The sequence below is a fragment of the Balaenoptera musculus genome, chromosome 20, assembly GCF_009873245.2.
Source record: "Balaenoptera musculus isolate JJ_BM4_2016_0621 chromosome 20, mBalMus1.pri.v3, whole genome shotgun sequence".
Lineage (NCBI taxonomy): Eukaryota > Metazoa > Chordata > Mammalia > Artiodactyla > Balaenopteridae > Balaenoptera > Balaenoptera musculus.
The window spans coordinates 11,741,429-11,764,773 of NC_045804.1; the positions used below are offsets into that span (position 1 = coordinate 11,741,429).

Consider the following 23,345-nt stretch of genomic DNA (forward strand, 5'->3'; position numbering starts at 1 on the left):
CATCCGCCCCAGGTATAGCCAAAGCTGCTGTTCTGGGCACCTGGCACCCCCGCCTGCGTGCCCCCACCTCGTAACGCACCTAGTCCAGGGCCGGCCACAGGCTCTGAGGCCCTGAGGAGCTGCTCCCGTGGCTCACACCGAAGCCCACGGCGCCACGGCACCACATGAGGACACAGAACAGTGGCTCAGCCCCCACTGGCCTGCGGTTCCAGTGGGGGCAACCAGGCCCTCCGAGGGGCCCCGCCCAGCCCAGGCAGTGAGCCTGGCTCCGAGCGAGACAGCCACGCCCCCTGGTATTCCCAGTGCCCCAGCCGGCCTGCCTGGTGTGGATGCAGCCGACGGGGGCTCACACCCGGGGTCACCAGCAGGCCTGGGGCAGGGCCCTGGCAGGGCATCGGAGGGCATCCTGGCACCAATGCCCCTGCCCCACAAGCCCGCCCGCTGATGCAAACAGGATCTTGTGCAGGAAGAAGCTGTGCAACCTGGGTGGGAGTCTCTGAGTTACGAGGCCGAGGTGAGCGGACAGCACGAGGGGCAGAGCTCTGCGTGCCCAGGCCTCCAGGGGCCCATCATCTGTCCCTGATACTCCCACCTCCCAGCCTCCAGATGAGGCAAGTGGCAAGAGTCTGGGGCTTCCCACGACAGAGGGCAAGTAGGAGGGGCATTCATACCCCCATGAACCATCCGGAAGGCGGACCCAGCGCTGGGGGTCCATGGGGCAGAGTTTCTTGGCAAATGTTTGCCCAAAGGCCCAGACATGGAAGTTCCCCCCGAGAGAAACAGAAACCTCTCAGCGGAGGAAGGGAAGCAGGTCACTGGACTTGTGTGGTGCCTCCCAGGCAGGACCCAGGCCCACCCCATCCATGTCCTCACTCCTCCCCCAAATCTCTGAGGTCAAGTAGAGAAATGAAAGGACGCTGGCGACTGAAATCAGAGCCCTGATTGCTGGGACGCAAGGGGCGCTTGGGCCCTGGCACACCCACCTCCCCATGGGCCTCCCAGGATGAAGGCCGCAGCTGCAGGATGCCCCCATCCCAAGAGGTGGCACTGGGTCGGGGGCAGTCACGGACGGCTCTCAGTCCCAGCCCACCACCCCCACCAGGCTCACCCTGACCACCTCGGAACGCAGCTCCGGGCGGGGGTGCAGCCACCCCACCTCCGCAGCCGCCCAGGCTCCACCCCCGCAGGTGAGAGGGGCCCGAGACGCACCTGGGTGGGGAGGCTGCGCCCCACCGCCCCCACCCCAGAACCTTCCAAACCTCTTCACCCGCAGTCTGGACGTCCTAACGTACAGAGACAGGTGTGGATGCCACCTGCGGGGTGGAGTACAGACGGCGTTGGGGCCGCATGGGGCCGAGGACAGCACCGGGGGAAAGGGGCGGGCAAGCAGGCCTCCTGGACAGTCTCGCACCCCAAGGACTGAGGGGAGGGCTGGAAGGTGGGGGGCGCTGCCTCCGGGGGAGGGAAGCTCAAGTGTCCGGCGGCTAAGTGGCCGCAGCCATTCTGCCGGCTTAAGTATCAACCTGAAGTGATGGACCTAGACCCGGCAAAGTCCACAGACACAAACAAGCAGCTGGGAGGCCCCCCCACCAAGGCCCCCACGGACACATGGGTCACAGCAGCCGCCTACACAGGAGGGTTCTCTCCCCGACCCCGGACCGCAGACCCTTGGCGGGTGGCTGGACGGTCGGCGTGGTCGGAGGGGGGTGTCAGCCCCCCCTCCTGCCGTGCACAGGGGGTCAGGAACTACACCATCACGCAGAGCCTAAGAGGGGAACCCGAGGGCTCTCACCGCCCGGGGCAGGGGAGAGCCAGGGGCCTGGGCCTCCCCACTGAGAACCAGAGAGGGGACACACTCACATACACGTCCCCACGTCCTCACACAGGTGCACTCATATGTTTACACGTGTGCTCACCCACTCCCTCCCACACACTCCCCCCACATCCTCACCCGCACTCAGACCACTGCACACATGCTCACACTCACACGCTCCCAGCACACACATCACACCCACCCGCGTGCACGCGCTCACACCTCTCACACCAGGAGACATGCTCTCATATGCGCTTCCAGAAGCACATGCTGGCAGTATGGGTTTGGACACCCAGCCCGGTCCCCCTCGGGCCAGGACCAGCACTGGACATAAACACAGTCGCCGTGCGGAGCAGCAACAGAAGCAAGTGCCACGAGCTCAGCACCAATGAGTGACATCCCTTCTGCTGGCATGTGACAAGGCCGGCCTGGTCACCACCAACAGAGGCCCCTTGACTCTTTCCCAGGAGCCCCAGGACCCACCCCCAAGGCTAGTCCTGGGGCAGGGTGGGCACCCAGGATGTCCTCAGCCCTGGCCCCCCAATCCCTGGTGGCTGAGCAGCCCAAGGGACACAGCAGGGGTGGCTGGGTGGGGGGTGTCTGGGTGAGAACAGGGAAACACGGGCACTACAGTCCCCGCTCTCCGTTCCCGGGGCCGCTCCCACTGACACCGTCTCCCCTGCACTAACGGCCTCCCACTCGGCCCCCGGCCTCCATCCGCCAGTCCCTCCACGACTTGCACATCCCTCGGCCCCCACTCCCTGCAGGGACTTGAGGGTGACCCCCTCTGGAGGATGGGACCTGCCCATCCTGTTCATCTGAGGACCCTGCCCTGACACCCGCTGGGCACGGGGTCGCCCCGAGGGTACTGAGCTGGATGAATGAGTCCCTCTCACAAGCATGGGATGGGGAGCATCGGGGGAGCAGCTGTGCAGAGGCCGGAGGCAGCCAGGCTCAGACCCACCCAGGAGGAAACCTACAGCTGCACGGCTAGACCCAGGAAGCGCTGCAGCCAGTCAGTCTCAGACAGGACTTGCAGGGCCGCCCATCACAAGAAGGAAAAATAAAGCAAAATCCGATGCACTGGCTCCCACTCCAGCACCAGCTGCTGAGGGGCGGGAGGGCAGCCCAAACCCAAAACTTCCTGCCATCCTGGCCTCCAAGTTTCTGTCTGGAACCCAGTGCGGGCAGAGAGTGGGGTGAGGCGAGCTGGGGAAGCACGGCAGCGGGGGCAGGGCTCAGGTCAGGTGCGGCCTCAGCCCCGGTCAGGACTGTGCAAGCCCTGGCCCCGCCCTCCCTGAGCAGGTCCCACCCAGGGGCTCCCTCCGGGGCTGAGTGGCCCCAAGAGGGAGCACGACCATCCCTCTGGGTCATTCATCCCCAGGGGCCAGAAACTGCCTCTTGAGGATGCTTGCCTCATGCCAAAAGGATTCCAGGCGGCTTCCTGGGATTAACAAACTGGCCTACACCCCTGGTTTGCTGGTAATGCTTAACAACCAGCTCTCTGGAAAAAAGAGACGAAGGAGGTTTCTGATGTGGAGGCTTTGCAGGCTCCTGGGGCGCAAATTCTCCCACCACAGCCCGTCTCAAGCCACCAACCCGACGCCACTGAGCACGGGGTCGGGAAAGACTCGCCCCAGCGGTGCCTGCATACCCGGCCCCAGACCAGTGAGACGGCTAAGATGCGAAAGCACCAGCCCTGACGCACACCTCTGACCAAGGGCTCAGTTCCAAAACATATAAATACCACCCACAGCCGGGCAGGCCTGGCTCACACGGGGAATCCCAGAAGACGACTTCAAATGGCCAACAAGCCCCCAGAAAGGCACCCAAGGCGTCAGGCAGCGGAAAAGGTGAGTCAGGCTGTGGCACTGCAGGAGCAGGGCCTCAGTGCTGAGTGCTGGGCAGGGGCCTGTGTGTGGTGGCCCAGCCCTCAGCATCCACGAAAGCTGCCCCCAGACCCAGGCCCATTCCCTACGTTCCCGTGATAGAAAACGGAGGGCCCACGGACAGAGACACAGACGACCCTGAGCTGCACGCCTGCAGGTAGGAAATGTCCAGACAGGCGATCTCCAGAGACAGGAAGCACACGAGGGGCTGCCGGTGGGTGTGCGGCTTTCACGAGGGGGACAAAAGTGTTCTGAAATTGTGGTGATGGCTGTACACTTCTGTACATACACTAAAAAGTGCTGAAGTATACACTTGAAATGGATGAATCATACGGTACGTGAATCATATCTCGATAAAGCTGTCAGAAAGAGAGGGAAGAGACGGCGTTAGGATGCCTGGAGCTGGGCAGAAGGCAGTGTCTGTGGACGGCTGGGCAGAGAACCTGCCGTTTTGCTGTCAACAAGGAGTGACCTCGGGCGTGAGGCCGAGCGCGACCCGCCAGACTCGTTCCTATGAGCATCCTGTGCGGGCGGCGTCCCCCGAAAGTGGGATTCCTTCTTCCCAGGGGGGTGCCCGGACAGCCAGGCGGGCCTCGCAGCAAGTGGAGCCGAACCACCTGCCCGGGATTACAGGCAGCTCCACGCAGACAGGAACCAGCCCATCACACAGTCACCACACATCCCTCTACAAGCGACCGCCTGCCACATCCCACCGTGAGAGGCGACCGGGGACCCGCCCCAGCCTCCAGATGCCGGCCCGCATCCTGCTGCCTCACCGCACACACCCTCTGCGGCAAGTGACCCCCAGGCTGCCCAGAACCACCCACTGCCCTGGCCCTGCCCATTCCCGTCCTGCCACTTCCTCTGGCAGAGCCAGAGCAGGGGCTGGGGACCTCGTGAGTACGAGCCCCTGTCCGCTCATGCCTGGCCCCAGGGCTGGCAGTGGGAGAGCCCACACCCTCCCAGAAACCCCCACATACCTAGCTCTGGCAGCCGCTCCCGCGCGGCTCCAACTGCTGGTCTAACTCCAGAGTCACCCTCAGCAGACCTTCCCTGACCCCAGGGCACCCTGGCCCCTGCCCCCCAGGCTGACCCTGGCAGAGGAAGGCAGGGACCCGGCGTGGACGCTGCCTGCTGCAACAGGCCAGACAGGCTGCCTGGGAGCTGGCTCTGGCCCGGCGTCCGCTGCCCTCATTTCCTCTGCCGGCTTCCTCTGCCGGGGGAGGGGAGGCCACGGGCCGCCTGTCCTGCTGGTGCTGGCTCCTCTGCAAGAGGCAGCTGGAGGCCAAGAGCGAGGCCCCAAGGTGCCCAGATGAGGGCTACTGGCCTGGGCCACAGCTGCCTTCCTATCACTGCGGTCCAGTGAACTCGCGTGTTCTGAGGCGCCTGCACACGTGTTACCTTGCTTTCCTCCAAAGACATGTCCAGGTGGGTAGGGCTGTCCCGGTTTACACAGAGGAGATGGAGGCTGGCATGAAGGCAGAGGCAGGCTCGGCCCCAGATGAGGCCCCGTGGGGCTCAGAGCCGCCCTGCAGGAGTGTCCTGGGGCTGCTATCGCAACGTGCCACAAACTGGGGCCTTAATGCACATGGAGTGTCTGATGTTCTAGAGGCCAGACGTCCTGCACGAGGGCCACACTCCCTCCAGAGGTCCCGGGGCACAACGCTTCCCGCCTCTCCCAGCTTTTGGAGGCCCCAGGCCTTCCTTGGCTCGTGGCTGCATCAGCCCAGCTTTGCCTCCACTGTCATGTGGCATGGGACGTCCTCCTCTCTCCTGAATCTCCCCCTGCTCTCTTGTAAGGACCCCAGCCATAGAATTAGGCCACCTTAATCCAGGATGGCTTCATCTTAACTTATTACAGCTCCAAATGCCCTGTTTACAAACAAGGTCCCATCCTGAGGCTCCAGGTGGACATGAATTTGGGGGGATGCTATTCCACCCATGAGCCCTTGACCTGGGGAAGGTGGAGAACAGGGAGGATGGAGAATGGGTGGACATGCTCAAGGGCAGTGACTGCAGGTGGCCGGTTGACAGTCGGGCAGTCCTTCAGGGCCAACCACCGAGAGGGCCGACTCCAGGCTCCTCAAGCCTCAGGCCGCCGGGACCCGGTGACTCAGCCCATCAACTGAAATAAGAGCAGGGGTGAGGCTGAGGGCCAAAGGTTGGGCGGGGGATCTGGCTCCACTCAGCCATGACCTTGACCACCCCCCGCAGGAGACCACAGCACCCACGGCCCAGCCCAAGCTCACACACAGGTGAAGGCATCTGTGAGCATCTGTGCATTCGTGTGTGTTCACATGTGTGAGTGTGTGCGTGAGCCCGGGTACCGGCGCATGTAAAGCTACCCAGCGTGAGGGAGAAGCAGCCCCTTTGTGAGAGGAGCATAGGCTGGCTTCCTGGAGAATGTGCTAGAATGCAAAGAAATTGCCCAGGGGAGGACTGTAACCTCCCTCCTGCCCTGAGCTGGCCCATACCCCAAGAGCCCAAGAGCCACAGCTCCCACCCTGGGGCCAGCCTTTCTCGGGCGCGGGGAGGGAGTAACACGCCGGCCCTTGACGCCCCTCCCCCCCCAGCCTGAGTCGATCTGGGGAGGGGCCGGTGGAGGGAACGGGGGGTGGGTTGTGTCAGGCAGCATCTGCCTTCAGCTAGGCCCCGTGGGCAGCAGGCAGCGAGCGGTGGGCCACCAAGTTCAAGAACCACTGCCAGCACGGGTGCGTCAGCCAGAGAGAGGGACCCCCAGGGCGGCAAAAGCCCATTCCTGGGGGCCTCTCAGCCCTCAAGTCCCCAAGCGCACCTGTCCCCATGCAGGACAGACCACGCCCGGCTGGAAGGCCCTCCCTGTGCCCTGTCCCCCAGCGACACCTTCACCCTAAGGCCCGGGCATGCCCAGCCCTGAGCTGGCACCTCGCACACATTAACGCCGGTGAGCCGGCTCCCAGCGGGGCCAGGCGCAGGACGAGGACGTGGGCAGGCAGCAGCACATGACCGAGAAGCTGGGGGCTGCCTTGTCTTCCATGAGCTTCCCCAAACTCCAGGTCCCGCCAAATGGTCCACGGTGACCCCTGCCCCAGGGTCAGCCTTGAGTGGTGCTCCCTGGGGACTGACCCTCACCCAGCGCTCCAGTCACCCACATGTGGCCCTCAGGAGGGGACACCACAGTAATGCCCGCCTATAGATTAAGAAACAGAGGCACAGAGAGGGCCATGGGATCAGGGAGGGGTTTGGGGTCCTCAGAAGCTCCAGGCCCCCAGGCTCAGGACTGCAGAGCTCTGACTGACGCCTGCACCTGGCAGGCACCTGCTGAGAGCCTGGGCTGCACCCACTCCACCCGGGGCCGGAGAGGGTAAGAAACAAGGGCAGCTCCCTGCCTCAGAGCTTTCCAGCGGGAGAGGCAACCCCCGCCCCGCCCCTTCGAAGCCACACCCACCCCCCACCAGCCAGACCCAGGTGCTCCCGACTCCCACGTGGCACCCTCATCACCCCTCAGCTCTTGGCTTCCATACCCCACCACCTGGTCTCCCCAGAGTGAGGTTTCACCTATGTGGAGCTGAGTCTCAGAGAGGTTGAGTGACTGGCCCAAGGCCACACAGTGCTGAGGTCACAGGGCTGTGACTGCCCAGAAATACCCCAGGGTCACCCACATCCTAAGGAAGAGCTGGGCCCCAGAGGAGGCAGCCCTTCCGGATGCCCGCCTGCACCGGCCCATCGCCCCAGGAGAACATCCTGGGCCCGGCCCCCTCCAGCAGCCTGCCCTGCCCTTATCTGATAGGTGGTGGTGGCCCAAGCAGGAGCTGAGTTTAAATGAGGTACCCCAGCCCCCAGGCCTCACTCAAGCATGTGCCTACAGCCTGAGCCTCAAACTCAGCCCCTGTCACTCTCTACATAACCGCACCGTTGTCACCACCTCTGTGGAGAACTGCCACAGGATCCATGACGGACGCAGAGCTGGCAGTAGGCAGCAGACCTGGCCTGGTGACATTGTGAGGACCCTCTGCCCGGGCCAGGCCCCTCTGTCCATCCCTGAGTGTTGAGTGACCACAGAAACAAACTCCGAGACAGCCACAAACATGACTGTCCCCTGCCCTCCGAGTTTGGTGGACCCCAAGCAGGGTCCCCCCTTAGACAGGAGCCAACTTCAAAAAGAACCATCTCTCCCCACTTTGGGGACAGGAAAGCCACATGCCACTGTGGCCTTGTCTCCATACACCACGCCCCCTCCATAAGAGCAGTCTCTGTTCATTGAGAGTCAAGTTTTCACCAGGCGCTTAACCCCTAACTGAGCTTGGGGTAGGCACAGCCATCCCATTTTACAGGTGAGAAAACTGAGACTCTGGAAGGCAAGGGTGGGCAGGGGGACTCCAGGGGGTGTGAGCTGGGCTCTGAACACTGGGCATTTAGCAGGAGGGCATCGGACCCCACCCCCCCTCCCTAATGCCCACGTGGGGGCCAGCACAGAGCCCTGCACCCCAGCCAGCAACCCATCTCCACCATCCAGGGCGGCCCCTCCCACAGTGGGGCACAGTTCTCCCCTTCACTCCACCTGCAAACAGAAGATCTTCCCTTGCCTCCTGACAACTTTTTTCCCTCGTAAGTCCTTAAACTGACACATTATAATTACATTGATCACAGCTGTTTACAGGAACACTTGCAAGAGGAGCCAAGCTCAGTTGTCTTTCTAAGATGGGGGAAGGGTCTCGTGCTGGGACACACGGGCTGTGTGTGTGATGGGGGGAGGGTACTGAACCCACACAGGGCAAGTCTGGGCCCCACAAAGAGTGCAAGAGGCAGGGCGTGGGGGAGGGCATCGCCATCCCTGGGTCAGTCCTGGCACACACCCTGCCACACTGCCAACGGTTCCAAGGCTGGACCCTCACTCCCCAGCAGCCACACTGCATGGAGCACCAGCTCGGAGCCAGCGGGACACCTGTCCCTAAAGGTTGTCTGGGCCTGGGACTGCTCAGCAGGTCCACCTGCAGCCCCCGCCCTCAGAGCCCAGCCAGGGCTGTCGCTGCCAGATTCTGGGCCATCCACTGGTGACTCCACATTCTCCAAGCTCCAGGAGTCGCCTTGGGAAGTCAGTTCTGAGCCAGTGACACCCACACCCTAAGCCCAGCAGAGGAACCTGCTATCAGGTCCCCTCCCCCAAGAGCAACTGCCTTCAGATGGGGCCGTACCCAGGGGACCCTGTGCATCACTGCACGAACTGGGCCCTACTCCAGGGAGGGAGACCCAGGAGAGCCCATCACGTGCTCACCCGGCTTTGTTTTGGCTGGATTAGCCTGTGCCAGAGCCCCAGTGACATATGGGTGGGACTCTGGGCCCTGCGGCCAAGGCTCCAGGGCAGGGGTTTATCTCCCACTCGGGCCAAGGAGGGGGGTGGTGAGGCCAGTGAAGACAGAGGGAAGAAAGCCTACCACCTCCTGGTGACAGATGCAGGCCTCCAGCTGCCCCTGGCCCCTCTGCCCACCCCGGCCGCCCACAGCTGCCAGGAGGTCAGGCAGCCATGGGTAAACAGGCTGCCAGGGCCGCCAGCCTGGCCCCATGCCCCCTGCAGCCAGCTTGACAGCGCCACCTGGGCCTCTCCCTGCCCGGAGGGCCTGGGCATCCACTGAGGCCCATCTCTTCTGAGCCTCTGCTCAGTGGGCTCTGTCCTGTGGGTTGACCACTGCTCCCACCTCCCCATGCAGGCGACTGGGTGGCCTGGCACGGCTCCCCAGAACCAGATCCCAGCCTGGGGAGAAGCCTCCTATTGCTAAGACCGTAGATCCACAAGGGGCCAGGGTCACCTGGGCCTGGGGGTGCGACATTCCCACACCTCCCGGGGGCCCTTAGTCCTGGCCACCTCCTCCCCCGGACACCTGGGGCCAACACGGGCCCTCCTGCCCCAGTTACCTGAGACAGAAGCTTCCACAGAGACAGGGGCAGTGCCCCCACTGCCCACGCCCGCTGCTGGAGGCCTCAGCCGTGCAGGTGCCAGCCCCAAGGCCTGCCCACCTCCGGGCTTCCAGGGGGTCCAGCGCGGAAAGCCGTTCCTTCTGCGGCTCCACTCAGAGTAGGGAAAGGGTTAACTTTCATGCAAAATAGGAAACCGGGGGCTCTGGAAGCATCATGTCCGCAGTCGGGCAGGTGAGGGGCAGCCGCAGCGGGCAGAGGGCTGGCAAGGGGCGCGGCCAGGGGACTCACCGGGGTCGAAGTGCGAGCTGAAGGCGAAGCTGGGGTTGAAGAAGGACGACGACATGGCCAGGGCCAGCAGCGCGTCTTGGCATCCCCCGGCGGGCGCTGCGCTCAGGACGCCCGCGGCCCGCGCCGCGCCATCACCCGAGCGGCCGCCGCAGGTGCGAGCGCGCCTTGGCCGCCGCGCCCGCCCAGCGCCCACAGCCGCAGCCGCGGGGCCGGCGGGGTGCGGGTGCGGGTGCCGGTGCGGCGGCGACAGACGAGGCGCCTCCCCCGGCCGGCCGCGGCGCCGCGGGGCTCCCGGGCTGGTGCAGTCCGAAAACACCGGCGGGAGCGCGCGCGGAGGGGGGGCTCTCTACACGGCTGGGGGGGCACGGAGACGCGCGGTGGGGGTACCCGAAGGCTGGGGGGGTACGGAGACGTGGGGGGCACGAAGGCACGAGGGGACACGGAGACGCGGGGGTGGCACGGAGAATGGGGGGGCGCTGGGAGGCGGAAGGTGCGGGGGAAAGGGGGGCGGGGAGGGGGATACTGAGGCCGGGTGGGAGCTCAGAGACGTAGGATGGGAGACCCGAAGGCTCGGGGGCACGGAGAGTGGGGGAGGGGTGCTCGGAGGCGAAAAGTGCGGGGGGGGAGGGGGCGGGACGGAGACTCGGGGAGGGGGCACCTGGAGGCGCGGGGGTGGGCAGAGGCGTGGGGGGAGGAGCGGGAAGGCGGGGGCGCGGCGGCGCGCGCGGGGGTGGGCACGGTGGCACGCAGGAGCAATACGAAAGCGCGCGCTGGGTGGCCCGGAGGCGCGGGCCCCGGCACGCGGGGGTCGGGGCCCCGCACGCGGCCTGCACACGCCGGTTTCAGAGGCAGCTTTGGTCCGGCCCCGCGCCTTCTGGGCGGCGCCCGCGCCGGCGGGGTGGGGGGGCTATTTTTGCCCACACCGCCCGCGCCTGTGCCACGCTGCGACAACCGTGGAGAAGGAGCGGCCGCCCCCGCCCTGGAGAGAACAGCGCCGGGCGTTTAGGGCGGGCGCGGCGGCGCTGGGCACCGAGGGACCGTCCCCTCCCCGCCGGCTGCGCGCCCTGCCGCGCCATCTTGCATGGATGAGGCGGCTTCAGGAGGGCAGGCGGGCTGAGCTCGCAGGGGGCTGGGAACCGTGCCCTCCCCACCCCCTGGGAGCGGAGAGAGAGTTACTATGTAGCCAGGATTTGAGTTTTATGTAACTTGGGTCACTCACTCTACGTCCATCCAGATGGGCAAAGCTCCTTGGCTGACCCAGCTGGAAGGCAGGGGGTTTGTGGGGGCAGGAGGGGCTCCTAAGGCTTTGGGGGAGAGCAAGGGTCAATGGAACAGGGGTGGGCAGGGACAGAGAAAGGATGGTGAGGGCCAGCCCTCAGGAGAGGATGCCAGGACACATCCTTCTTAACCTAAGATGGCGCATTGTGTAGACAGTTCCCCCATGGGCAAAGGAAGGGGCCTCCTTTCCTCTCAGACCTTCGGGGTCCCCTGCCATGGGTGGCCCCAACAACCTCAGGTCTGTGGAGGAGCATGGGGCATCCAGAACCTTCTTACTGGCCCTGATGTTGTGGCCACTACTCTAAACAGCTTTGCCCCAAAGGCCTTGTTGATGAGGAAGGAGCCACAGGGGAATGGCCAGCAGAGGGCCTGGCCTGCGGGAGGGGCTCAGATCCCAGGGGCCTGGAGGAGCAGCAGCCACAGGTGCAAGGCTGGCTGAGGGCTGTGATCCAGGAGTGCACAGTGTGAGGGGGCTGGATCCACAGTGGGGGGTCTCCCCTCCCCACCTAGGAGGAAAGCCCAACACTGCCCACCCCCATACCAAGGGCCCTGCCTCTGCCCGCCAGGAAGATGCCCCAGACACCTGGACCTCGACGCAACCGGGGGGACAAGCAGGGAAATGACCAGTGGCCCTAAGTTGTCCCTGTCCAGATTCTCTGTGCCACCATGGCCAGCCTCAGTGACCAGGATCAGAAGACCCTCTGTGAAGACCTCTGTGACATGGGTTGACCAGTGAACACACATGCATGTGCACACACTGGCATACAGAAGGCCAGATCTCGGGGGCGTTAGGGTTGCAGATATCCTCCAGGGTCTAAGTGGGGCAGGGGAAGTCCACCCAGGGCTGCAGGTCCAGCGCTGTCACTCCATTTGACCCGAGTGACACCTTCCCCCCATGCACTGGGGTCCTCTGAGATTCACTGGAACCAGAAGCCCTGCTGCTCCCCTGGCATGGTGACCGTTGAACCAGAGGTGCCCTGAGTCCCTCCACCATTGATCTGTTCCTCTGGCCAGCGATTCCCGTGTGTGGCCAGCCACCAGCACTCACTGGCCACCACAGTGGGGGGCAGGAAGACTGGCACTGGAATTTAGGGGAAGGGCTTATCTGTACTCTTCCTGGGGTTGGGACAGAACTGCTGTCTTGGACTCAGGGTCCCCTGAGTCCAAGACCTCCAGGCCAGCCATGAGCCCAACCCTCAGCTGGCATGACAAGGCCAAACAGACAGAACAGAGTGCTGGGCCCTGCGAAGGGTGGAGCTGAGAGGCTCGGTGCATGGGGCTCTCTCCTCGACCTCAGGACCCAAGGACCCGTCCCCAACACACACACACACACACACACACACACACACACACGCACACACACACACACACACTTCTGAGAAGAGATAGAGAAGGTAGAAACCTGAGCCCCAGGGGCAAAGCTCCCACACCATGAACCTGGCTTGTCCAGTGCTGGGGTCAGGGTGTGCAGGAGTGAGGGCTCACAGGGGTAGACCTGCCAATCAGGGGTGACCAGTGGCCAGCCTGCCCCAGGAATCCCACAGAACTGGCTTCTGCCAATCCCAGAATGGCACGAGATCCCTGCAGATGTGCCCCCCCACCCCCGCCACCTGGAAGTGGCAAGATGCCCCAGAGCCCTACATAGCCGGGTCAGGGACCAGGCCTGACATCGGTGGGGGCTGGGGTGCCCCACATGGAGCGACCACTGCCTCAGGCGCGCCTCCACCTTCAGAGGCCGGACTGGTGGGGATGCCTCGTATCTGCTTCTCTTCCACGGACATGAGAGCACCCTGGGCCCGTGGCGACTGAAGCCTCGAGCAGGAGCCTCAGGAAAGACAATATGGGGTCAAGGACAAGCCAGGGGTAGTAGGGAGAGAGCACCTTCCCTAGAAGGAGCCGACCCCCCCAGGGAGTCTGGGCCTAGAGGATTTCCAAGAGGGCCCGAGGCCCTGGGACAGAGGGGAGAGGCCTCCCGGGTCAGGAGCAGCATGGGGGCCAGACCAGGGCTCAGGTGAGGTGAGGGAGGCACCACAGGGCACCAAAAACTCAGTAATGACATCCATCGACAGATGAATGGATACATAAAATGTGGTGGATCCATATAGGGGAATATTTACCATCAGTAAAAAGGAATGAAGCGCTGACACGCACTACAGCATGGGTGAACCTTGGAAATGTGCTCGGTGAAAAAAGCAAAAGGACAAACACCATAGGGTTCCACTTATGGGAAAGACCTAGGTTATTCGAATCCATAGAGGCAGAAAGTAGATTGATGGTTGTCAGAGGTCCAGAGAAGGGGAAAATGGGGGTACGGGGCCTCTTTTGGGGGTGAGGAAAATGTTCTGGAATTTTATAGAGGTGATGGTTGCACAACCCTGTGAATATACTTAAAAACACTGACGTGTACACTCTAAAATGGTCAACTTCACAGCATATGAATTATTATCTCAATAAAGCTGTCAAAAACAAACTTGGTCATCAAGGTAACTAATATTTTAATGCAATATCTTAAAGAATCAAAATTAATGAGAAAAATCCATCATGAGCAACATATCGCAATTTTGAATCAAGGCAGGAGCAGAAAGTGTTGAGCCATCTGGAGCCTGAGGCCAGAGAAGCTCTGGACTGCTCACCTGTCGGCCTGGTGCCCCTTAAATTCACAGCCCTGGTAGGCACCTGGTCAGCCTGGTGGATGCAGCTGCCTTTGTGTCCCTCCAGGAACCTCCAGGGCCCAGCCCTACATCCTACCTGGGTCCTCACCCGAGGCTCAGGAAGGGGGTCAGAGGCGGGGGTGGGCCGGGGGTCGGGCAGACAGCGGTAGGAGAGAGGGCCGGAAGCAGGGGGACATGAGAGGGTCCCTGGGAAGGGGCTGTTGAGTGTCCTGGGGAGGCCATAACAAATGACCACAAACTGGGGGCTTCAAACGACAGAAATAGATTCTCTCACAGTCTGGAGGCTGGAAATCTAAAACTGAGGTGTCGGCAGGACCCGGCTCCCTCCAAAGGTCTAAGGGAGGACCCTCCCTGCCTCTTCCAGCTCCTGGTGGCCCCAGGTGTTCCTTGGCCCATGGCCATATCATTGCAACCTCTGCCTCTGTCCCTCCATCGCCACATGGCCTTTCCCTCTTCTCTGTGTCTCTCTTCTTATAAGGAACCAGTCACTGGATTAGGGTCCATCCTAATCTAGTGTGACCTCGTCTTAAGGGTCACATCGGCAAAGACCCTATTTCCAAACAAGCTCCCATTCAAGGTACTGGGATTAGGACATGGACATATCTTTTGTGCTAAAGGACACAGGGGCAGGGCCATGGGGATGGCCAGCACCTCTTGAGTCCTTCCTGTAATAACCCGCATCAGCATTTCTGCATGAAAGGCTGCACCGGATTCAGCCCACAAACCCACATACTGGGCACCAAAGTGCAGGGCCGCAGGGACACCCCTGCCAGCCAGGACCTCACCCCCCACTGGGCTCCCCCGGCCCACCCCTTTCTGCTGCACAGGGATGTGGTCCTGGCCTGGGATGGGGGCAGGGAAACAGATGTCCCTTGTTGTAATCACACTTCCCCACCCCCACTTCTGTGTGCACGGGAGGGGTGCCAAGGGTAAATGCTGTCCCCCACCCAAACGTGCCCACAGATAGGTCCCAACCTCAGGCGAACCTCTCCCCCACAAGCCCACCCACCGCAGCTGTGCTCTGCGAAGTGGGGGTGAGAGGGGTTCCAGCATTGCCAAAGAGACCTCAGAGCAGGTGCATCCGCCAAGGGTACCCGGCCTCCCCAGGAACGGGAAGGTGCTGCCTGGCGTTCCGAGCCAGCCAGGGGAGACGCCATGCTCTGAGGAGGCTGTGGCTTGAAAGAGCTTTGTCCTTATATAAAAACGCCTCCCTGGAAAAGAAGAGCTAATTCCTCTTAGGTGTCTAGTACTCACGTCATGGGGCAGGGCTGGGCTGCGGGGTCTCTGCAGGGGTTTCCAGTCTGCAGCAGGAGGGCCGAGAGCCCACCAGACCCCTCCCGCGAAGTTGTTCCAGGCAGGCCGGGGTGGGGGGCAGTGCCAGCCTCATGAGGGCCCGAGAGACCAGGGCGTCCCAAGGGGACAGTGCCTGCCATGCCTGGGTACAGGGGACAACGGTATCCCCAGAGCTGTGAGCTGGTCCCCGTGGCCCCTCCAGGCCAGCTCAGCCCAGAGGGGGGCTGGTAAGCTAGGGCCAGGGCTTCAGGAGAGGAGGGGCGGCCCAACTCTGAACCGAAATGAAACGGGAGGGGCTGCCCAGGGGACTGGCCATCTGTCAGCTCCGGGCAGGTGCTGGTCCAGGAGCCCGCCCACCCGCTCCCCAGACCTCGCTTCACTGCCTGGGCAGGGGTGGGCACAGATAGGGCCTTCTGGAAGGTGCCGGCGGAGAGGGTGCTCAGATAACATAAGCCATTTTAGTATGAACAACTCCGTAGCGTTTAGTGCATTCACGATATTGTGCAGTCACCACCTCTATCTAGTTCCAGAACATTCTCCTGACCCCGTACCCGTTAAACAGTAACTCCCCATTCTTCCAGCCCCCCGGCAAACACCAGTCTGCTTTCTGTCTCTATGGATTTGCCTCTCCTGGACATTTTATAACCAATGGCATCACAGACTATGTGGCCTTTTGTGACTGGCTTTTTTCACTCATTGTGGGGCTGTCAGGGCTCATCCGTGTTGTAGAGTGTCGGTGCCTTGCTCCCTTCACGCGGATAACATTCAACTCTATGTACAGACATGTTAAGAGATGTCCCTGCTGCCTGCTGGGGACCAGACTGCAGTGTAGGTGTGGGTGTGCAGGAGGTGCGGGGTACCCAGCCTTGGCTGGAAATCTTTAGGGTAACCCTTTTGGAGAGGAACGTGGCAGGACCATGGAAACTTCCATCATTCGTCCTGGTCCTCCCACTCTGGTCTCCCACAGTGTCTCTGATGACAAAAGCACTGGGACCTGGGACTTCCCTGGTGGTCCAGTGGTTAAAACCCTGCACTGCCACTGCAGGGAGCGTGGGTTCGATCCCTGGTCGGGGAACTAAGATTTCACATACCGCGTGGCATGGCCAAAAAGAAAGAAAGAAAGAAAAGCACTGGGACCTGCTCCGGGTCCAGCAGCAGGTGGTCAGTCAAGGAACTTACTAGAACATCCTCAGCCTGCTGGCCTAACACAGAGCTGTCTTACGTCATGGCAGAGTGCGGCGACACATGATAAACTTTTGTGCAGAGAAAGCAGATCTCAGAGCTATAGGAGCGCCATGTAAAATGACGGGGGCAGAAACCCCCGCAGAGAACAGCTGGTGATGGAGGGTTGGAAAGGGGCTGCACAGACGTCTGCACCGTCAGGGGCACCACTCTGTAAAACACTGAGGCCGAGGAAGCGAATGGACCGTGAGCCGTTCCCCTCCAGGTGGGCCATGGCCAGGAGGGGCTCACGGCAATGTGTCCCTCTCTGGTCCCCCGTCCTCACCCTGGTGACTGCCCTGTGAGGGCCCTTCCCAGGGAGAGAGGCCAGCCCCGCCCGGGGTCACACAGCCCTGCTCCCTGTGCCTGCAGGAGCCATCCTGCCTGACGGAGACCTCCCTCTCCTCCCCTCGCCTTGACAGCCAGCCCTGGCATGGCTCCCAGCCCCCCACAGTGACCCAGGGACAAAGGACAGCTGCCCAGCCTGGCTTCTCATCAGAGGAGGCCCAGTCGTCCAGTCTTCTGCTGCTGTCTCGGACACGCTGGCGGCCTGCACCCCCCTGGGCCATCTCCTGGACCGCCACCCCCTCTCACCCCCACGAGGCCAGCAGGCAGGGTGGGACCTCTTGCGACAGATAGCAAGCCTACTCACTCAGCAATGTCGTCACTCTCCCTACCCCCACCCCAGGCTCGGGGAGGCCAGGTGCTGCTAATGGTCAGTCTGCCCAGCCCGGTGTGGACGTGCCAAGTGCCAGCGAGCCCCTGGGGGCGGCCAGTACCAGGCTGGAGTACCCGGGAGAGGCGGGGGGACAGCTGCAGCCCCAAGATGTAAACAGGCCGAGCAGCTTCAGGTATAAAAGCTGGAGCCCCCGCAGCCTCTCAGCACCCCCAGCCTGACCCGCCTTCCCAGAGCCCTCGAAGGAAGCCGGGCGAAGGTGAGCCCTGCCCAAGGAGGGGTGGTGTGGGCACCCAGCCGGGCCGGAGCTGCCCGAGCTGCATGGTAGGAGCTTGGGCCTCGTCTTCCGCTGGACAAGGGGAGGCCCTGGGTGCTGGGGGAACCCCAGGGAGGTCCAGGAGAGGAAGAAAAAGAGGAGGAAGGAGAGGGGCAGCCCCAAGGTAACTGGGTCTGCGGGGGTGGGCACGTGTGCACACATGTGCCTAGGCGGGCCTCTGAGAGCATGGCTGCAAGCTGGGGTCAGTAGGGGGTGGCTGAGACCCCCTCACAGGGCTCCCGGTGCTGAGTGGGGGAAGGGCCTGGCAGAACAGAGGCTCCAAGGTCCCCAGACCCACCAACTCTGGCAGGCACGCTGAGCCAGCTCTGGGACCACGTGCCCAGCCCCTGTCCCAGTGGGGCCCCAAGGCCTCCATCACCCCTTCCCACCTCCCTCCAGCCCATGAGGCCTTTTTCTCACTGAGCATCTGAACTTGGTGATTCACTCTCAGGTGCTAGATGCAGACCACAGCCCCCAGGAGGGCCACATGGGCGGGCCTGAGTGGTCTGGGGACAGGGGAGGGCCCTGCCAGCCTTGGAGGGGGCATAGAGAACGCAGCAATACTGGGCATACGTGGGGGTCTGAGGGGGGGCGGAGCCAGGCCTTAAAGCTATGACCAGCTTTGGCTATGGAAGGCAGTGAGGCGGGAGGAGAGGGAGGAAGGCCTTCCAGGCGCTGGGAGCACCCCAGGAGGCTGCGCAGGGGGCTGCAGAGCCGGCTCCGTGCGGTGCCGTGTAGCCCCCTCCCCACCCCCTCCCCGCTTCCTGCCCTGACTAGGCGTGCCAGGTGGGACTCCATCCCAGGCCCTGGATCAGGTGCTATAAGTACACCAACCACAGCCTGAGGCCCAGGCCCTGCCTCCCCTGCTGTCTCCAGCGCTGATCTCAGGCTCCCCTGCCTTCATGGGGGGTGGGGGTGGGGGGATGCCCCGGAGAGCAACGGGGTGGGAGCAGGGTGGTAAACAGCCCAGCGCAGGGCACCCACAGCGCTCTGCAGTCAGGATGTCAACCCAAGGCTTGGCCAGACCTGGCCTGGAATTTGGCCCTGTCCCTCCTCCATAAAGTGGGTGACATTGGCCCTGGGCAAGGCCCCGAGTGGCAGCCAGGGAATCCCTGCCCTCCAGAACGGACCCCATGATTCCAGGGTAGAGAGGGGAATCACGGTCTCACCGTGGGATGCAGGGTAGTGGGGTCTGTCCTGGGCCTCCAAGGCCTGGGCCTGCCCTTGATCCCAGCTGACCAACCCCGCCCCACCTCCCAGACTGGCTGCAGGGACTGGCCATTATGGGTGACAGCCACCACAGGATCCGACACCCTTTCCCCACCATCTCCTTCCCTCATGGCTCCTTGCATGACCCTGCGAAGGGGCAGGGCAGGGCAGGGCGGGCGGGCAGGGGTCTCTCCATTTCACAGATGAGGAGCCTGAGGCCCAGAGCAGCTGGGGGGCACGCCCAGGGTCAGGAAGCAGGACGCAGCCCTGGGCTGGATCCAGCCCTCCCTGCCCCCCGCTGCAGCTTGAGTTGCAACCTTTGACCTGTGGCTTCTCTACTGGGAGAAAGGAGACGCCTCCGGCCACTGCCTGGCTGGCTTATGCCCAGCAGGTCACTGAGCTGCCTCTCCTGGCGGCGGGAGTAGGTTCCAGAAGGCTCCACCACCCCGTGAACTTCAGAGAGGGCCAACGAGCCTCTGAAATAGCTGCTCTGCCACGAGCCCCAGAACCCAACCCGCCCTGGGGACAGCAACCCGAGAGCTCTGTAGGTCACAAGGCACTGTGTGGGGGCACGGGACAGCCCGGTCCCTGTGCCCAGACCCCACCTGCCCAGCTGGAATCCCGGCCTGCCTCAGTGGTTCCTGCCTGAACCTCCAAGAAGTGGGGACACTGCCGTGGGCACCTCCTCAGGGCAGATGCACAGCGGGCCGCCCTCCTGAGCACCTGGGAAGGGGGTGGGGCCATCCTGCTGGAGTGGGTCTGGGCCTTGCTCAGTCCAGGGCCAGCTCGAGACTGGCCTGCACGCAGCACGCCTCCCAGCCGGCGGCTAGTGTCCAGCCAGGATGACCAAGGCCCGCCGGTCTGGGGTCCGGGAGAGAGAGACCAAGGCCCTGGGCCCTGAGTCCTGACAGGAGGAGGTGGTGCTTCAGGTAACCAGGAAGGCTTCCCAGAGGGGGCGGCTTTGAGGTGAGCCTGGAAGGACAGAGGAAATTACCCAGCAGCGTTGAGGGGTCAGACAGCGCCACCTCCACCTCTTCTGAGCAGAGTGAAGGACCTCGTGTGTATCACTTATCGTCTCAAAGCCTCAGTCTCTTCTTCTGTGAAGTGGGGTAACACCTCAGGGTGGCCAGCTACCAAGAGGGAGGGCTCAGATGCATCTTCCTCAGGGCCTGGGCACGAGGGCCTCTGCAAGGCCGGGGCCCCAGGGTGCTGGGAAAGCTGACCCTTCCAGCCACCCTCTGCAGCCCAAGGCCTGTCTGGGGTCTGGGTGCCTGGGGTCCCCACTCTAGGGCCAGGAGCTGGCACCAGGCAGGGTCCAGGCAGAGCACCCTTTCCTGCCCAGCACACCTGCTGAGCCGGCTCCCTGTTCCCTGCAGGGCCAGGATGGACGAGGACTTCTCCTCCCAGATGAAGAAGATGGCCTTGGCCATGGGCACATCCCTGTCGGACAAGGACATAGACCTGCTGCCCACTGACATGAGGCACCATGGTACAGCCCGCCCCCGCCCACCCTGGGCCAGCCCCACTGTGGATGCAGGAGACCCCCCGGGGCTGGGGGAGGGCACAGGACCCAGCAGCCCCTACCCCAGGGGAGGAATCCCCCTCTGGGCCCAGGCCCTGCTGGCCACGGCAGTCCAGCCCCGAGGGGGATGGCCCTGGTGACATGCCCGGTCATCCCCAGGCTCCTTCAACTACATCAAGTTCTTTGAGTACATGCAGAAGTTCCAGGCCTCGGGGCAGCAGGAGAGTGTCATCCGCAAGGCCTTCCAGACCCTGGACAAGGACAAGAGTGGCTTCATCGAGTGGAATGAGATCAAGTAACAGCCAATGGCCGGGGACGGGATGTCCTGAGCCCTGGGCCCACTCCCTGGTGGTGGCTGGGGATGAGGGGGTACTGAGCTCTGGGCCCCCTCCCCGACCTACAGCTACCACGCTCACCCCAGAAGACCTGGTACCCCCACTGGGCTCCAGCAGGCCTTGTGGGAGATGGGGCCAGGCTAGAAACAGGGTCCAGGGGCACAGCACTGGGCCCAGGACCAGAGACCCCTCTCCAGCTGGGCCTCAGTTTCCCCAGCTGTAAAGTGGGGAGCAGGCACCTTGTATACCATTGGGCACCAGCCAGATGCCCCCTCAGCTCTGACCCAAGCCCACCCCTGGCCCCAGGTACATCCTGCGCATCATCCCCAGCAGCGGGCCCACCACCCCACTGACGGACGAGGAGGCTGAGGCCGTGATCCAAGCAGCCGACACGGATGGGGACGGGAGGATTGACTTCGAAGGTGGGGCAGCAGAGACAAGAGGGGCAGGGACACCTCTCAGGACTTTCCTGCCCCCCACTCCCCGTCACTCGCACTGTTTGCTCCATGTCCAGAGCCTGTCTCTGTGCAGGGCTGACCAAGCTCCCCACTGCCAGGCGTGGACCCCATCCCCCAAAGCTTACAGCCACCTGTGGTGGTCACCATCGTCCCTGTTCACAGAGGGGGAAGCTGAGTCTCCGGGATGCTGAGGGGGCTTGGGCATCTCACCGGGCCCACGGGAGCTGCTGCAGGTAGGTTTCTGAGCAGGGGAGAGGTGGCCCAAGCCGGCTTTGGGGAAGGTCGAGGGGGCAGATTAGATGGGGGGTTTCCGAGATGGGGAGGAAGGTTTGAGGCAGAGACTAGGGCCTGAGGAGCTGCAGAGGTGGACGCAGGAGGAAGGAGGTCAGGTGGGCCAACAGCTGCTTGTGAGTTGAGCAGGCGGGAGGGGGTTGCCCAGGAGGAAAGGCATTTGTGGGGCTGCAGGCCTTCCCTGAGGCTCCCATGGCTGCCCTGGGGTCTGCATCATCCTGCCGCCCACCCACCCAGATGCTGACCCCAAGCCTGGAGGATGGCCCTGGGAACAGGCAAGCACAGGCTCAGAGCCCCAGACTGGGGACCTGTCCTCACCCTCCAGGCCTCCACTTGGTGCCCGCAAATACCAGCAAACCTTGACTTGTGCGGTGGTCGCAAGACTTAAAAGAGGGGCAGCCGGGCCAAGGGGTCTGTTTAGGATGCAGCCCCCCAGCCTCTCTGTGCCTCAGTTTCCCCACTGAAGGCAGGATGATCACAGGAGCACTTGCTCAGAGACTCTGAGGGGAACTGCTGAGGGTTCATCGTAAGACCCAGGGTGGGTGAGCTCACCATCACCAAGCTGGCCGGGCACAGGGCACACAACAACGGTGTGGGGCACTCGGGCAGCCAAGTTCCGGTCCTTCCTGCTCCCCACCCAGGACTCAGGAGGGCAGGATACAGGGCCTCCCTGGACCGCGAAGTCCCCCATCATAAAGGAGGCTTCCCGCTGGGCCTGCAGGGCTTGGTGGGGCACAAACCAGGGGGTTCTTTACTAGAAATCTGTCTCCTGTTCTAGAATTTTCTGAATTGATCAAAAAGGAGAAAATTGCAAAGAAGTAGCACCACGCCCAGCCCCGGCTGGCTGAGCATCCCCCAAGGGGCACCATGGGATTCGCGAGTGCCCTGTGGAGGCCATGGGAGTGGACGCAGCTTGAGCCAGGAAAATTGAAGAAAAACAGCATTAAATGAACCACAGCCCATGTGTTTGTTGGGGGTGTGCAGCATCAGCTAGGGTGGGGGCAGGGTCGTGAGTCTCTGGGTGACGGGGAGGGCAGGGTGGCATGGGGGGTGCAGGAGGGAAAATGGAAGGCCGGGTGGTGTGTGTGTCCAGCCTACTCTGCCCCTTCCTGTTCCTGCCTCACTGGGGGCACCCTCGGAGGGCAGTTCCCCCCTCCAGCCCCGGCCCCTCCTGGATCTGCCCTCCCAGCGTGGTGCTCTCTGGGCCCAGACGCCCCCCGCCACACACACACACACCCGGCCCCGGCCCCCACTGGGCTCCGTGCAGCTGCTCACCAGGCTGGGTCCTAGGCCGCCTGGAGTCCACAGCGCAGGGACAGCTTCAGCCCCAGGGTGCCTCTGGGGGGTCCTGGCACCAGCCCTGCACCCTGCTGCACTCCGGGCTGGACGTGTCCAGGGCTCAGATCTCTGCCGATATCTCTTCGCCTCCTCCTTCCGGTCTTTGAGACCCCCTCCCTCTCTTTGAGGCCTCCTCCCCTTCTCCCCAAGCTCATCCTCCTGCAGTAGTCCTCCCCCACCCCACCCGCCTGCCCCAGCCTCTGCGCCAGCCATACTCGCCCACCCGGTGGGCTCCCTTCTTGTGCTTTAAGCACCTCTCTCCTGTACTCCAGACTCCTGTGCCCATTCTGGCTGCCTGACACCCTGTTTCGTGTGATGGAGGCGTCTCAAGCTTAACGTGCCCAAGGCTGAGCTCCCGTCTTCCTCCCGCAGCCCCACCCTCGGTCTTCCCATCTGTTAGCTGCGTCGTTCCTCTGCTGCTCAGGCCGGGAGCTCTGTGGTCACCATGCAGAGGGTGTGGATGTGCTCCCCGCTCCATCCTGGGGACTGGTAGCTGGGAGAGCACTAGGCCCCCATCCGAGCCCCCTGCATCCATGTGGGTGTGATGGGTTCCCTCCTCCAGCTGCCACGGGACTCCAGACTCTCTAGGATGGAGGGGCCAAAGGTGGCTGGATCACCCCAGGGTGAAGGCACCGCTCTCAGGAGCCCCCAGGCTGGGCTATTGCAGGAGCCAAGCTCACACATCATCCTCAGCTCCCCTCCCTTTCACACCCACCTGCAACGTAATCCCACTAGCTCTGCCCTCAAACATCCAGAGCGCCATTCTCCCACCATCTGGGCCACCACCAGCTCTTGCCCAGATGACCACCTTGGCCCCCAAACTGGCCTGCCTCTACCTTCCTTGGCCCCCA

General features: G+C 63.1%; 2 protein-coding genes across 10 annotated transcripts in view; one reads left to right on the top strand and one right to left on the bottom strand.

Moving 5' to 3' along the window:
* Positions 1 to 10,056, bottom strand: part of AATK (apoptosis associated tyrosine kinase) — a 40,606-nt gene extending 30,550 nt beyond the window's left edge. For 2 of the 6 annotated variants that reach the window (XM_036837911.1, XM_036837912.1), the window contains exon 1: positions 1,293 to 1,363. In XM_036837911.1, the coding sequence (XP_036693806.1) occupies positions 1,293 to 1,349 (57 nt within the window). In that variant the 5' untranslated portion in view covers positions 1,350 to 1,363. Of the gene's footprint in view, positions 1 to 1,292; positions 1,364 to 4,682; positions 4,826 to 9,594; positions 9,616 to 9,885 lie in introns of those variants that run through there. The other 4 variants (XM_036837913.1, XM_036837917.1, XM_036837914.1 and 1 more) reach the window with 4 other exon arrangements.
* On the top strand, positions 3,620 to 22,103 carry PVALEF (parvalbumin like EF-hand containing). 4 transcript variants are annotated; one of them, XM_036837935.1, is made up of 5 exons: positions 3,620 to 3,666; positions 19,927 to 20,039; positions 20,232 to 20,367; positions 20,738 to 20,829; positions 21,935 to 22,103. In XM_036837935.1, the coding sequence occupies exons 2-5, from the start codon at positions 19,934 to 19,936 to the stop codon at positions 21,976 to 21,978; spliced, it is 378 nt and encodes a 125-aa protein (XP_036693830.1). In that variant the 5' UTR covers positions 3,620 to 3,666; positions 19,927 to 19,933; the 3' UTR covers positions 21,979 to 22,103. The 4 variants fall into 4 exon arrangements, with proteins under 4 accessions (XP_036693830.1, XP_036693829.1, XP_036693828.1 ...); XM_036837934.1 differs by lacking the exon at positions 3,620 to 3,666 and adding an exon at positions 17,177 to 17,284; XM_036837933.1 differs by lacking the exon at positions 3,620 to 3,666 and adding an exon at positions 18,703 to 19,106.
* Positions 22,104 to 23,345: the final 1,242 nt, after the last annotated feature.